The sequence below is a fragment of the Scatophagus argus genome, chromosome 1, assembly GCF_020382885.2.
Source record: "Scatophagus argus isolate fScaArg1 chromosome 1, fScaArg1.pri, whole genome shotgun sequence".
Classification (NCBI taxonomy): domain Eukaryota; kingdom Metazoa; phylum Chordata; class Actinopteri; family Scatophagidae; genus Scatophagus; species Scatophagus argus.
In genome coordinates this window covers 27,441,627-27,456,188 of record NC_058493.1, presented here as the reverse complement: position 1 = coordinate 27,456,188, position 14,562 = coordinate 27,441,627, and the positions used below count along the sequence as shown (strand labels likewise).

Sequence of the window (14,562 nt, the reverse complement as noted above, 5' to 3'; positions counted from 1 at the left end):
TTTTAATACTTGTTTTAACTGGAAAAGATTTTTAAAAAGGAGGAAAAGTTTTATTCACAAGCCAATCAAGTTTACAGCACTTTCACAAATATGACAAAAAAAAAGCTAATGCAGGAAATCAATACAAGAATCTAATCTGGATGTTATTTGTACAAAATGACGTTCCAACCTTCTGCCTTAAACTGATAAGTTACTGTGACTTTCTGCTTAAAGAAGTGAAAACCAGCTGGAGCTTCAAGGAGAATCCTGGGATTTTTGTAAACCTGGGTCCTGGGTGTACATATGCTGGTGTGTCTGTGGTTCATGTGTACCAAAGTTTTGGAATTGGTCCAGCAGAGAACCTCAGCTGCAGTGGCTGCCATGAAATCCTTTGGAGCAACTCCGACCGTCAAAGACACGTCCTCTAAAGATGGACGATAGGAGTCATCTCAAAGGATTACATGGAAGCCACATGAGGTGATCTGCTGGACCAGTTCCAAAACCTTTGGTACGTATGAATCATGTACACACAGGACCCAGGTTTAACGAAGGGTTTGAGGAGCCAAAATAAGGTCAGGTTTTTAAATGACGCAGCACCTTCCTGGTAGATAAACAGTTCATCAGTCTATTTTTCTTCCACAACATGATGTCCAGGAAGAGAATCGCTGGACTCAGCAGGATGCAGCACAGTCTTTAAAGCTGCAGCGAAGTCCGTTTCACAGCCTCACTCATCTCAAGTCTTCCTCTTCTTCACTGTGGGCCGGTCGAACACGTCCCTCACGCCTGCCGCCTTCTGCTTGAAGAACTTGCTGTTTTGAGCGCTCTCCTGGGCCCAGGCTGAGTCGAACGACGTGGTGTCCTGGTCCACCAGGTGGGTGTACTTGGTGCGTCCAGAGCGACCAAAGTTTTTGACCTGATGAGGGAAAACAGGTCAAATCAGAGAACTGAACGGCTTCACCGTCGTTCAGCTGAACTACAGCGCAGTTAAACACACAGATGACATCAAAGCAGCTGACCTGCATGACTTTGGGCAAGATGGTTTTATTGAAGTGATCCTCCAGAGTTGGTGCGCTGAAATCCCTCTTGTACACATCCTCTTCAGAATCCTGTAACAGAAATCATGTTTGGACTCACTGTGGTTTACTGTCTGCAACACTTTATGGGCTCCTTTGTTCAGTACCCACAAAGTGAATAAACGTTGACGGTACATTAAAAAGAATGAGTTTCAAAATTATCTTTAGGATTTTAACAGCCACATATGCTGACAGACTACATTTTGTCTTTGATGAAGCTAATATCAGCTATGCAGCTTACGAAAACATCCTTACCTTTAATGTTATTCACATCAGAAAAACAGATTAAAAATGTTTTTTGGACACTGAAGTCCACGTCACCTGAAAGGTTTCATGTAGACCTGATGTATCTGATACCATTTTATGCCCAAAATAAGCATGTGTATGCAGGTATTTTTTTAACCACAGGTAAACCTGCTAAAGACGCTGATTGGAGCTGAATACCCGTGGCGACTGAAGTACTTCGAACTAGGACTGACTTGTATCCTTTCTCACTGAGGACAAAAGCTGTGCAGTGACTCACCATGAAGAAGGCTCCTCTGTGGTAGTACTTCTGGAGGAACTTGTATTTGCCTTTGGTGGCTTTGTTGGTGATGACTTTGCCATTGTTGCGGAGCTCGGCCCTGCGCTCCTCCTCCGTCAAGTTGTGGAATCTCTCGATTTCTGCCTTCTCCCTTTCCATGCTGAGGACAAACACCACTCGTTATCATCCCAACAACAACAGCTGCTCACTGCAAGGGACTAAGCCAGTCATTTCAGGTGGTCAAAGCTACTCACGTTTCTCTGGCCTCTCTGTCCCTCTTGATGCGTTTCAGTTCTCGGACTTTCCAGGCTTCGTATTCTTCCTCCTCGTTCTCGCCGTCGGTGTCCAAAGCGTCCAGAGCAGCCAGTGTGCGTCGGTTCTCCTCAAACTCCTTCTTAGCCTCCTCCTCCACGATCTTGAGGGTGTAGCGCCGTCGTTCCTCCGCCTGCCTCTTGGCTTCGGCCTCCAGCTCTCGTTGCCTCTGCTCCTCTGCTTCTCGCTCCGCCACAGTGATTCTGTCCTTTCTGTGGTGCACACAGACGGGGAAACAACAAATCAACACTCATGTGTCTGTTCTTCAAACTGATTCCAAAACAGCAACACAGAGATGCTGTGTAAAACGTAAAAACACAATGCAATCGTTTGCAAACTGTTTACCACAACGGTTTTACAAAGTGTTCCTGAGCCCATGTAGTAACATCCTTTAGTTAGTCACGTCTTTCATATCCAGTCGTGATACCACTATAATCCGTGGAATATTACAAACAGGTATTTTCTGAGCGTCCCACAAATTTCCCAGTCTTTTGTTGCCCTTGTGCCAGCTTGTTTGAAATGTGTTTTATGGTCAGTTATTCACGTCATGAGTCATTTTGACTGAAAGGATCATTATTGCACATGTCCAGTGTAGATCAGGTGGTACAGATCAGTCCTGACAGGCTCAACTTCTGAAATAATCAGTACCCCAAACTGCACCAGTATACCAACTCTCATGCTTTTAGAAAAATGGGAACAGTTTACTTCAGATGTGACATGAATCACCTGAACTGTTCTGTCCGAAAAGTTTCATCCTACATGAAGAAATAACAACCTGAAAGCCCCTCAATGGGACATTTAACTTGACTTGAAGTAGTCTATGTGAGCATCTCAGGCTCATGCCTCCAGGTGATGTGTTCAAAGACAGCAGTCAGCTGCATTTACGGGTCACAGTGCATTCATTTTCAGAGACATTTGCAGTTGTTTTGGTTCATACTTGCGGATGAAGACGGGCTTGAGCCGTGGCTCTGCTTCATCCTCACTGTCTGTATATTCTTCATATTCAGACTCTGACTCTGACTCCTCCCCGGACTTCCCTTCCTCCTCCACCTCCATGACCTCCATCTCCTCATTCTTCCGTTCAATGGCTCGCTGCCTCATCATTGCTCGTCTTCTCTCAATTTCCTGCACAGAATGAGCAAGGCCACATTACAAACTTTTCTGACTATAAAGAAAGAAATACTGACAGAAATTCTTATGTGACTGGGAGGAGCAGAACATTTAGTTGAAATAACACGGATAGCAACCTCATCATCCACTTCTTCCTCTTCCTCCTCTTCCTCCTCGCTGCTCTCCTCTCGCTCTGGGTGCCAGGTGCCTTCCTCAGACTCGTCGCTGCTCTCAGCCACGACTTCAGGCTCTGCGATCTGCCTGTGTCTCGCAAGCCTGAGGGCAAAGAAAGGGGAAGTTGTGCGGATTTAAATTTTAGTACCATAAGATATACCGACCATGTCAGCCAACTCAAATAAAATCTTCAGAGTGGTACGATACCTCTCCTCCACGTCCTCAGAGACACGGTTGAGGAGACGTCTGAGACGTGGATCTGAGACTTCCTCTTCCTCCAGCTCCACCTCTGGCTCCATTTCTTTGCCCTTCTTCACAAACTGGAAGTCCTCTTCCTCCTCATCTGACGACTCCATTGGGGCATAGTCAGGACGTTTACCTGACACATACCTCTTCACCTTCACCTTCTCCATGGACAGCTCACCTGGGAGGTGCAAAGACAGTAATGAGCTTTTTAACTGAATCGTGTTTTGATATGTTTTGAACCAGAGATAGACTGTTATGGTTTATTTGGGGCTGGTACAGATCATTAGTAATGATGGAGACCGATAAGGCAGATATGTATAATCAAAGAATTGTTGAATATTGACCTAATAATTGGCCAGACCAATAATGTATTCCTATTTTGTGAATGGTTATCAAAATAACCGTTTCAGCCCTACCAAACCCACATATTTACATAACTACGTTACCTGAAAAGCATTAAATGTGTTACTGAAAGCCTTATCCCAATACATTACAAAGTCAAGTCAAAGTCAAAGTGATTATTGTCATATGCACAGAAAGAAACACGTTTGCCTGTACAATGAAATTCTTCCTGTGCTGCACACTGAATGCCAAGATAAAGAGAAATAAAAAATAATACAGCAAAAACAGAAAAAAAGTGACCCAAAACAACCATAACAAACAAACAACTATAAAACCGGTAGATACACATGTAGTACAAGTCTTATAATAAATACTACTGGGACGTGTAATATTTGTATTGATTTGTTGTTGGTGTGTGGTAGTGAGTGAGGTCGCAGCGGGGTTTATCTAAATACTAGGCCAAAAGTATGTGGACACTCAAGTATCACACCAATATTTAGTTGTTGTTCATTTAATCCCCAAACCACAGACATGAACAGGCTCCGGCAGCCTATGTGAATCTGAACCCGCTAGTATTAGTAACTGTTTTAAGTAATTACAATTTTTTTCCTGCTCGTCATTTCAGACGAGAAGGGTTAAGTGATGTTAGCTGGCTAACTTAGCACGCCGCTAGCCGCCTGCTAGCTAGCGGTTGAACCTCACCTTTCTCATTCCGGACCGGCACGGCTCCGGCCGTGGACTGGATCGGAGGAAGCTTCATGTTGAGCGCTTCGCGACTAGACATGGCTGTCTGGTCGACGATATCAACTGAATAACGCTAAAAAGGAGTATTTTACTTTGTCAAAATCTGCCCTCGTCGCTCCAGTTAACCGGAAGTTTAACACACTGCAGCGCGAGCGGACAGGAAGTGGATTTCTTCCGAAAGACATTTCCTCCGCACACTACTTAACACAAAATACCTAACTGACTTTTTCTAGACCACTGATGCAGTGCAGTTTATTGGTTAGTATTAGCTATTATGTTTTAAAATAAACACCAAGTGTGTGATTTGCTAAAAGAGAAGATTACAGCTGCGTGTAAATACTTTTTAATTCAACATCGCCATCTAGTGGCTGATATCACTGCTGCATGCAGATCTGTGAGAGTAGAGGCTGAAATGAATGTGACCAGGAGCAAGAGACCGTTACTAGATGGCTGTAGAGTGTACGTCATATCACCGGTATGTCCTGCACACAAGATATAAACATTGCATACACGTTATAAAGATATTTATTTATATTACACGAATCCTATGTATCTTTGTTCAACTTTCTTTTTGACTTAAATCTGAGCGACAATCCTCATTTGTGTACATATACTTGAATCAGTGAATAAAGCTGATTCTGATGACTGACAACTGACAACTGTTTGACATTACAATAATGATGAATCCCACACTCGGTGATGCTGGCTCCTCATCTGTTACAAGTGTTAAACTGCTTAGCATACTGACGTATGCACATGCGTTTTTGTCATGCAAAACTGCACATTGAGCAGCTTTTTACTTCCACAATGTCATTAAAAGAATCAGTGTTTTCAGTGAATGTGTGACTGACTACACAACTAAAATATGAACAAATAAAAATGACTCAAGTGTATATGAAGTACAATTTATTGATATAATTTATTAATGAATAGTCTGTATGCGGCTAAGTTGTCAGAGCTGGACTCCTCTCTGTCTGAACAGCACCTCCAGCTTCTCCTCCAGAGTTGAGTTGGTGCCTCTCAGGCCTTTCACCACCTCGCAGGCCCAAACAAAATATTCCTGGACTCTTTCGGCTGTCCAACCTGCCAAACACACACAGACGGAGAAGGTAGGGCAGTTAAGTAAGAAGAAGAATCTTTAGAAGAATCAGCTTTATTGACAGTATATATATTCTTACATACACACACTGAATTCGTCTTCTGCATTTATCCCATCCTTAGTTGAACACACACATGCAACACCCGGCAAATTACATGCAGTGAAACACACACAGGAGCAGTGGGCAGCATCAGCGCCCGGGGAGCATACTGGGGGGTTAGGTGCCTTGCTCAAGGGCACATCAGGGGAGCATTTTTCGCATTAATCACTCCACCACACCCAAATTTTTCCTGCCCGTCCAGTGGGGGAATCGAACCGGTGACCCTCCGATCACAAGCCGATCACAATTTTCTGAGACATTCATCTGACAGCGGCAGCTACATCGTGAAAAATTAACAGTCCACAGGGGCGCAGTAAGAGTATATGAGCAGTGGCAGTGAGAGAGGTGCTCACCGACAGGTGTGCAGCGGTTCAGGTCCCTCAGGTTGTACAGTTTATCAGCCAGTTTGACCAGTTTGGCTTGACGGCTGCAATGAGCTGCGTGTTCCACCTGCTGGCGCTTCCTCTCCTGTTTGGGCAGGCTTTTATCGTCTGTCACCTCCTGTACGATACGAGCCACAATCGGTCCGAACTTTGCTTCAAGCTCTGCGGGAGAGGTGTCCGTGTCCTCCACCGTGTCATGAAGCAAAGCGGCCTGCAGCACAAAGACAACACACAGGATCAGTAACGCAGGAAACGCTGGACCCGACAGTGTTACTTTGGCAGAGACTAACCGGTGACGTACCTGCAAAACCTCGATGTCTGTGACGCCTCCTTCATGGCTGAGGATTCTGGCTACTCCTTAAAAGTACACACACAGAGCTGTGAGTGTCAGAGAGAGGAAAGTCTTATTGTTTTCAGCTGCTGTCAGAAATATCAGGATTATAAACAACAACTCATGAATACAACAAGGGGAATCTCAGTCATATTAAACTAAAATACTGCACTCAGCTGTAGAGTACCTGCAGTCCCAACCAAAATGAAAGGGCTAAAGATAAAGCAGTCATTGAATTTAACAGTAAAAATGTTTTCTTTTTTAGTCATTTTATGTTGACATTTTACATAATAAATCTTTTAACTTGTACTATTCTATTATAGTTGAAAGTATTTTGAAACAAATTTTCCATTAATAATTTTTATTGTATATTACAATAAAAATTATTACTATATTATTACTATTTTGGCATCAGCAAAAAAATGGTGACAGGAAATTTACAAATCAACGAAAAATTGTTGGTATTAATAAGAAATAACTAAGGTCCTTAGACAGATCCCAGGGGCGCTACACGTTAGGCCTGTTTACACTGTGTTGTAAGCACAACCATTAGCAGTTAAATACCGGCTTTTGTTTAAGTATATTCGAGTAAATGTGAATAGCTGGCCAATTCACCTGTCTAACTCGACAAGTACTATTAAACTAATTAAATGCTCAACATGTTTTTTATTCTCTCCTTTCAATGCCGGACACCGAAACTTACACATCAGGAACTACTTTAACCTCCTACATGGACTCAGTCCGGTTCTGACTTTGACACTTTTCGGGTGTTAAATGATTTACCGGCAGCATCCGAACACATCACATCAAAGTAAAACGATTCCTACCTACCAATCGGGTGATTAATGTACGGCGTTTGTTCTGCATCTTTACGTCGTTGGTTGCGATGTTTCTCTGCGGCAAAATGTACAGTCTCTAACAACAAAGCTGCGTCTGAACTCATGGTGAGACACACCAAACTGCGTAAAGTGATCCGGACTGCGTCGATCCTCCAACATATTGCTGTCCGTCCCTTTCGATGTCCGGGGGAAACACCTAATGATGGGATTGTTTCCGTTTATTTAGTTACGGAAGCAGGATGTTTCGAACATTAGCTAAAATTTGCTCCTTGATTTTCATCACTTATTGAATATTTTTGAAATTGATTCCGTATCAGGGTTATCATTTTGACGCTCGTCTTGGTCTTGAAAATTCGCGTGATGTGAAGGTGTGTTTTTAGCCAACAAGCTATCCTAGCTAGCAGGTTAACCGCAGCACAGATTCTTGTCTCTTCTGGGTGTTTTTATTGGTTGTAGCCTCGCTGTCATTAGCACGTAGTGCTAGTCTCTTTTCGGTAAAGAGAGAGTAACGTTAAATGAGATCTTTTTCCTGTGTGGAGTGGGTGAGTGCTTATTTTATTGTGTCGGCTGTGTCCCAGTATGGCTCACAGTGCCAGGAAAGATTCCCCGGAGCTCCCTGACTTCTCTCTGCTGAAGCGGCTAGCCAGAGATCAGCTCATCTACCTGCTGGAACAGGTAAGAACGAGCCGCTGCAGCGGTCCTGTCTCTACTTAATTTGTCTTGGCCGGCTGCCACCTGACTCCCGCTGCACACAATGCACCAGTAATATAACTGTTGACATGTATAATTAGTTCATGTAAGTGTTTTCGTAACAGGATATCAGTGGTATACACGTCTGTCAGTCAGCGTTATCTAAACGGAGAAATGAGGGCTCCTTTCACACTGAATTGTGTTGACGGAGTGAAATTACTGTTGCGCTTCTGACCACACCCCATCTGTGATGTCACAGCACTTATTGGTCAGAGGTGAAATATTTTGTTGTGGAATATGAACAAGAAGGTGACAAACTTCTCTTGATGTTCTGTATTTTTCTTTTTGTCAAAGAAAAATCACAACAACATAAAAAAAAAACAGGAATGAAAGTAATTGTCTGCTCCAACCCTGAAATTCTTCTGTGCCGCAGAACTCCATTTGCTCAAAGCTATTAAATTAAATTTGCTGTCATTTAGGGTGGGAGGAACATATTACCATATTTAGTAAAGATGATGGTGACTGAGGAAAATTAGGCCAACATTTACAGAAGGATGCATGAGTTACAGCTCAGGGCTAACACACAGCTAACTTTCTCCTCAGCAGCAGCAGCTGACAGACAGACTGTGTGTGTTTGTCGTTGGATAGATTTCATCTTCACTGCTCTTCTTTCCTCTCTTTGTCACACAGCTGCCGGGGAAGAAGGACCTCTTCATTGAGGCGGACTTGATGAGCCCGCTGGATCGTATCGCTAACGTGTCAACACTAAAGGTGAGACTCATCATCGCCTGTGACTCCTCTGACACGTGAGACTGAAAAGCTCTGAGGAGAACTTCAGTTCCAATGTCAGCGTCAAACACTTTGTCCTTTCCTTCACAGCAACATGAAGTCGACAAACTCTACAAAGTGGAATACAAACCTGTTATCAGCACCTCGGATCAGTGAGCCCTGCACCTTCCAAACTCATAACAACCAAATGCATACACACTCATACCTGGTGTGGTCACCTGACAGCGTAGCATTACTGTCTTATAGGCTCTGTTTTCTGATCCGGCCAAGAATCCAAACTGTGAAATGGATATGTGGTGAGTAGTGGTTTTCTTTTCTTACCCCCAAGACAAATCAAAGCAGCTCAATGATCAGTATCATGAACATTTTGTGATTGTGATGCTGAGCTTCAGGTGCTTGTCGCTGCACCGTATTGTGAGAGCCTGGACAGACATGGATGTAAACTGCAACTCGGCAAGGTGGTGGTTCTAGTTTTGAGTTCAAAACCTCGACACTAAACGTTTTGTCATATTCATAGTGTTATTTACTTAATCTCTGATCACACACTTAAATATTTAAATCAAAATGTTGGATTTTTTTTTTAGGGAAAAATTATGGTTAGAGAGAATAGTTTAGAAAATAGTTTCAGTGCCATCCAATGAGCTTTCCAAATAATTTCAGTTGTATTTGATGTTATAATCCATTTTGTTCCAGATGTGGCCAATGCAGACAAGGCAGCAGGAAAATTTCGAAGATATAAGATCATCTTCACCCCTCAGAAGGTACGTCTCATCCGGTCGTTGTGTTCAGACTCTGCTTTCAGTTGTTGTGGATTAAATCTTGATATGTACCTGCTGGTCTCAAACCCCCACCACCTGATGTGTCATCCAGTTTTACGCATGTGAGGCGGTGCTGGAGGAGCAGGGGATCTTTGGTGGTAAATAGGCTTCCTTTCTTCTTCACTTTATGTTTTAGTAGTAATGATCAGTGTGAATGAAAGGACATGTTGAACCTGTTTTTGCCTTCCCACAGATGTGACCACTGACGAGTGGGCTTTCTACCTTCTTCCACTGGACGATGACATCATCAGTATGGAGCTGCCAGAATTCTTCCAAGACAACTTCCTGGTAAATGATGTGCAGAGCAATCAAGTGAACTGTCCCTTTAAGCTGACTCAGAGCGCCACCTGCTGTTGTGGAGGATGAAGTACTCAGGACTTTTGTGGGACAATGCTGACAGTGCTGAAGAAGTATATTTTTTGTACACGTAAGACGTGCTGTATTAAGCGTGATGTAGTAAACTTTATCACGTGTTTGTTTGACAGACATGTTTTATATTTGCAAAACAAAATGCATTAGTTTGCTGACTGAGTTTTGTACTTGCAGTCTGCACTGTGTTTCGCAGGTCATTTGTGAAACATGTTTTGTTTGTTACGTTTTGGCATTCACAGTCATGCATTTCAGCTCTGGTGGTAATTTGAACCATCGTACTGGAAGATAGTGGTTGATAGTAGGTGCACAGATGCATCAGGTTGTACTTTATCCCACATCCCACAGGCGGGAGACCAGCGGTGGGTGAGGACGGCCGGCAGCGCTCTGCGCCTCCTTCACTCCCTCTACGGTCCCTTCACAAAAGTCTACGGGATTGGACGATGTTCTAAGGTACAGCACATTTAAAAGTCACCAAGTTTAACTTTCAGATCCACTTTGATGTGTTTTGGCTAAAATGCTCATGATGATGATGATGATTGAACTGGTATGAATTCGTCCGGTACCAGATGGCGTACGAGTCGTGGAGGGAGCAGGTTGAGGAGGGAGAACAAAGAAGTCGTCAAGCTGAAATAGGAAAAGTTTTTCTCATTGACAGAGGTGAGACGCGGAGACGTGTCGTCCTCTCAGTGGGTCACATGCTGAGCTGTGCTCTCTGTCCTCCCTAACGTCCGTCTCTGTCTTTGCAGATGTGGACTTTGTCAGTCCTCTGTGCTCTCAGGTTGTCTACGAAGGACTGGTGGATGATATATTTCGAATCAAATGTGGTGAGTGTGAGAGCAGCCTGTGGAGCGTTAGCTGTGGTCGGTGTGAGAATCTGAAAACACTGTTTACACGTGAGAATGGGGTGACTGCAGCTGTGTTGTCAGGTCACTTTCATTAAGATCTCCGCCCACACTAAAACAGCAGAATAACACGAAAATCTTCTTCACCCACACGCCCACAGACACACCTGGTGGAGATCTGCACTCGACTAGATGTCATATTTTTCTGTTCCTGCTGTCAGAAATCTTAACGGGCATAAAGGAATACTTTGATCTCAGGTTATGAATACTGGCTGTCAGGCCTTGTGCCTGCACTGCTGTACCGAGAAGTTAATCAAATTAAAATATTAAGAGTGTCAGGTTGTGTCTTGTTACAAAGATCAGTGTTTAAGTCCATTTTAAGACATTACTTTGTGTCCATGTATGTGCAGGATGTGTGGAGTTTGGACCTGATGTTACCTCCTCAGACAAAAGTCTGAAAGTCATGTTGAACTCTCAGGATAAGGTAGGTCAGCGCTGACATCTGCTGCAGATCCTTAACCAAAACGAGTTTAAGTTAAGTGTCTGAACTCTGGCATGTCTCATAGGTCTTTGGTGAAATCAGAAACGAGCATTTCTCCAACGTCTTTGGCTTCCTCAGTCAGAAAGCCAGGAATCTCCAGACTGCGTATGATGTGAGTAAATGTTCATTACCCTCATGAGTGGCCTAACTAAGCTGAAAGACAGAGTCAGAACACGTTTTCCTTCACTGATTCTGCAGAAGCGCCAGGGGATGGACATAAAGCAGATGAAGACGTTCGTGTCAGAGGAACTGAAAGGGCTGAAACAGGAACATCGGCTGCTGAGCCTGCGTGAGTGTTGCAGCAGGTCGCTGTGAATTTCACTTAATGTTGACGGGGCTGCGTCGCTGAAGACCACCTTCTCTTGCAGACATCGGAGCCAGCGAGTCAATAATGAAGAAGAAAACGAAGCAGGACTTTCAGGAGCTGCTGAAGACTGAACACTGTGAGCGTCCTCCACTCTGTCCACATTTCAGATTCAGGGTTCACTTCAGCTTTACAGGATGTAATTTGATCACGTTTTTGTTGTTGTTGTTGTTCCTTTCTGGTCCAGCGTTACTTGAAGGATTTGAAATTCGTGAATGCATTTCGTTCATCGAGGAGCACATCAACAGACAGGTGCGTTGGCTGAAGCCCAGTGCGACGTAGGAACAGGTGGAATCATGATGACGACGACGCATTCATTCTTTTCTTTTCCAAAGGTCTCCATGATAGAAAGTCTGAGGATGCTCTGTCTTCTGTCCATCACGGAAAACGGTGATTGTGTTCATGTAACTGCATTTTTATAAGAAATGTATAAAATTCTGCGTTAACATCTGCGTGACGGTCGTGTTTTCTCACAGGACTCCTGCCAAAGGATTACCGGTCATTAAAAGCACAGTATCTACAGGTGAGATTCAGACAAGGAGTTTTTAACCGTCTCGCTTTAAGCTGAAAACGTTTTCAGAGGATATCGACATTCTAACGTGTGACATTTTGTCACCTGGTCAGAGCTATGGCGTGGACCACCTGCTCACATTTGCCAACCTGAGGCAGTTGGGGCTGCTGGTGGAGCAGCAGCCGGGGGAAACGCTGACCGCCATGGAGAGCAAAGTGGGCAAACTGGTCAACGACAAAACGGCAGGTGAAAGCGGATTCATCTGCTGTTCTCTCTCTGCACATGAACCTGACAGATGATTCACAGTCACATCGAACTGTCCTGATCCCGCTTTTTTTCTGTCACTTTTCCAGGAAAGCTGACTGACGCCTTCTCTTCTCTCGCAAAGAAGAGCAATTTCAGAGCCCTGAGCAGAAAACTCAACCTGGTAAGTAATCACCTTTTCTGTTTCTTGGGATGGTTGTGTTTGTCCTTACAAACCAAAGATGCTGAATACTGTTGTATTATCACATTTTGTGTAAAGGTGCCCAAGTCGGATGAAGAATACGACCTGCGTGTCCCTCGAGACATGGCTTACATCTTCAGCGGCGCCTACGTCCCTCTGAGCTGCAAACTCATCGAGCAGGTGAGGAAACCAGTCGGATTCGTTTGTTCCACAGTATTCGACGCCGTCTCCCTCCCTGTGGGGGAGATCGGTGAGAGACCATCAGTGTCATGATGAAGCTTTTTCCTGGTGTGGTCACCTGTAGGTGTTGGAGCGAGACGGTTGGACGGGGCTTGAGGAAGTCACCAGGCTGCTCAATGGACACGAGTTCGCTGTTTCAGGTCAGAGCAACAGGAGGTAGAAATATAAGAACAGTAAATGAAAAACCTGAGGCTGCTGAGTTCGGTGAGTGTTGACATGCTCTTCACCGGGTTTCTGTTGGCTTTGTGCCGTTGTGTCGAGTCTTAAACGACATGTGAATAACATACAGTTTGTGGGACTGAGAAACCTGATTTCCTCAGCTGGGTTTCCCCTGGACAAGCACAGTTTGTGGGCCATGTATAAACATAAATGTGTTCCTGATTGGCTTGTTACTTGGTTTAAAGACATGACAAAGACTTGAGAGAGGGAAACGCTGTGACAGCAGTGTGGCGGCATGAAAGGCTTACACTTCAGCTTCATCCTCCTTCTCAAAAACATTCCATTCAAAGTCTGACTAAATCCTGAAACTAACACAGACTTTGACTCAGCTCAGGCACGTTTGCGTTGTGAAGGAAATCAGTCCAAATGCTCGCAGCTTCACGCTGTGAAAGGATCGGATTGTGAAGCTTTTGTCTCTCATCAGGCGGCGTCGGAGGCGACTTAAGAGCGAAGAACGATGCCCAGCGCATCATCCTCGTCATGTTCCTGGGTGGCTGCACCTTTTCTGAGATATCAGCCCTACGTTTCCTGGGCAGAGAGAGAGGTAACCAGTGCTGCTGTTAGAGGACAATATTCTGCTTTTGTTAAGGTTTCCCGCCTCAGTGTATTCTGAACTGCTCCTCCTAATTAGTTTCCAAATTTACAAAAAGTTTTTCAAATTTTAATATTTTTGTAATGAGCTCAGATGGTGTGATGGTTTTTCACTTCCAGTTACGTGACTGATGTTCATAATGAAAACTTTTCTGACACCAGTCACCCGACATCCACAGGAAGGAGCTGACTTTTCCTCAGAAACATGTCACGCCACAGTCGGCAACACGAGTGTAAAATTAGGTTTTGCACTTTTTAGATTCACACTTTGATGTTATATGAAGACAAAATCAGCTGACTTCACAAAAGTAGAAATGCTGTGAAGTTTGATGTATTTTCATCGTCAGAAATGAGCAGTAATGCTTTATTGTTGTTATAAGCCTTTAACTTCCTCATAAAGCAAAGATAAGCTGTATTTCAGCCCATGATGGGTTCGTCATTTATTAATTAACACAAAGTTTAATGTCCATACGTGTATAATTGTATTCTTTTTTTCCATAATTCTGTAAACTCATTTCCATGAAACTACTTGGAAATTATTAGAAAATATGGAGAAATTCACTTGTTGCTTTGTGTCAGAATAGCTGAAAGTGGGTAATTACTGTAATAAACATTACTGCTTTCTTTTTTCCCAGGTTATAAATTTATCGTGGTAACGACTGCGATTACAAACAGTTCGAGACTCTTGGAGGCTCTGCTGGGTAACCATTTATGAAAGATGTCAACATGGTGGACACGAAGTCGGACATTCCTGCTGCCACTTGTCATCCATTCCCTCCAGCCTTCCACTTTTAAGATTAAAAATATTCACTGACAGCCTGCAACTTACAACGAAAGAACAGCAAAGATGTATAAAGTGAATAAATGTTTTTTTTAACACGTTTG

At 43.7% G+C, this 14,562-nt stretch overlaps 3 protein-coding genes across 4 annotated transcripts; 1 reads left to right on the top strand and 2 right to left on the bottom strand.

Annotated features, from left to right (window-relative positions):
• Positions 1–28: 28 nt before the first annotated feature.
• mfap1 (microfibril associated protein 1) lies at positions 29–4,685 on the bottom strand. The gene is made up of 8 exons (XM_046395995.1): positions 4,462–4,685; positions 3,379–3,595; positions 3,135–3,273; positions 2,825–3,012; positions 1,830–2,099; positions 1,576–1,735; positions 996–1,085; positions 29–892 (listed from the first exon to the last, which is right to left on the bottom strand). The coding sequence occupies exons 1-8, from the start codon at positions 4,541–4,543 to the stop codon at positions 713–715; spliced, it is 1,326 nt and encodes a 441-aa protein (XP_046251951.1). The 5' UTR covers positions 4,544–4,685; the 3' UTR covers positions 29–712.
• Positions 4,686–5,394: 709 nt separating this feature from the next.
• On the bottom strand, positions 5,395–7,379 carry hddc3 (HD domain containing 3). The gene is made up of 4 exons (XM_046396009.1): positions 7,244–7,379; positions 6,387–6,442; positions 6,056–6,296; positions 5,395–5,586 (listed from the first exon to the last, which is right to left on the bottom strand). The coding sequence occupies exons 1-4, from the start codon at positions 7,281–7,283 to the stop codon at positions 5,456–5,458; spliced, it is 468 nt and encodes a 155-aa protein (XP_046251965.1). The 5' UTR covers positions 7,284–7,379; the 3' UTR covers positions 5,395–5,455.
• A 66-nt stretch (positions 7,380–7,445) lies between these two features.
• vps33b (VPS33B late endosome and lysosome associated) lies at positions 7,446–14,556 on the top strand. Of its 2 annotated transcripts, XM_046395932.1 has the most exons (24): positions 7,446–7,623; positions 7,834–7,930; positions 8,636–8,716; positions 8,825–8,886; positions 8,981–9,030; positions 9,428–9,495; positions 9,605–9,650; positions 9,746–9,840; positions 10,270–10,374; positions 10,491–10,581; positions 10,671–10,748; positions 11,177–11,250; positions 11,333–11,419; positions 11,506–11,596; positions 11,676–11,750; positions 11,859–11,923; positions 12,007–12,061; positions 12,148–12,194; positions 12,296–12,428; positions 12,536–12,609; positions 12,706–12,807; positions 12,932–13,007; positions 13,511–13,630; positions 14,313–14,556. In XM_046395932.1, exons 2-24 carry the CDS (start codon positions 7,835–7,837, stop codon positions 14,390–14,392), a joined length of 1,851 nt encoding a protein of 616 aa, XP_046251888.1. In that variant the 5' UTR covers positions 7,446–7,623; position 7,834; the 3' UTR covers positions 14,393–14,556. The 2 variants fall into 2 exon arrangements, with proteins under 2 accessions (XP_046251888.1, XP_046251899.1); XM_046395943.1 differs by having other exon boundaries at positions 7,509–7,930.
• The last annotated feature ends 6 nt before the right edge of the window (positions 14,557–14,562 follow it).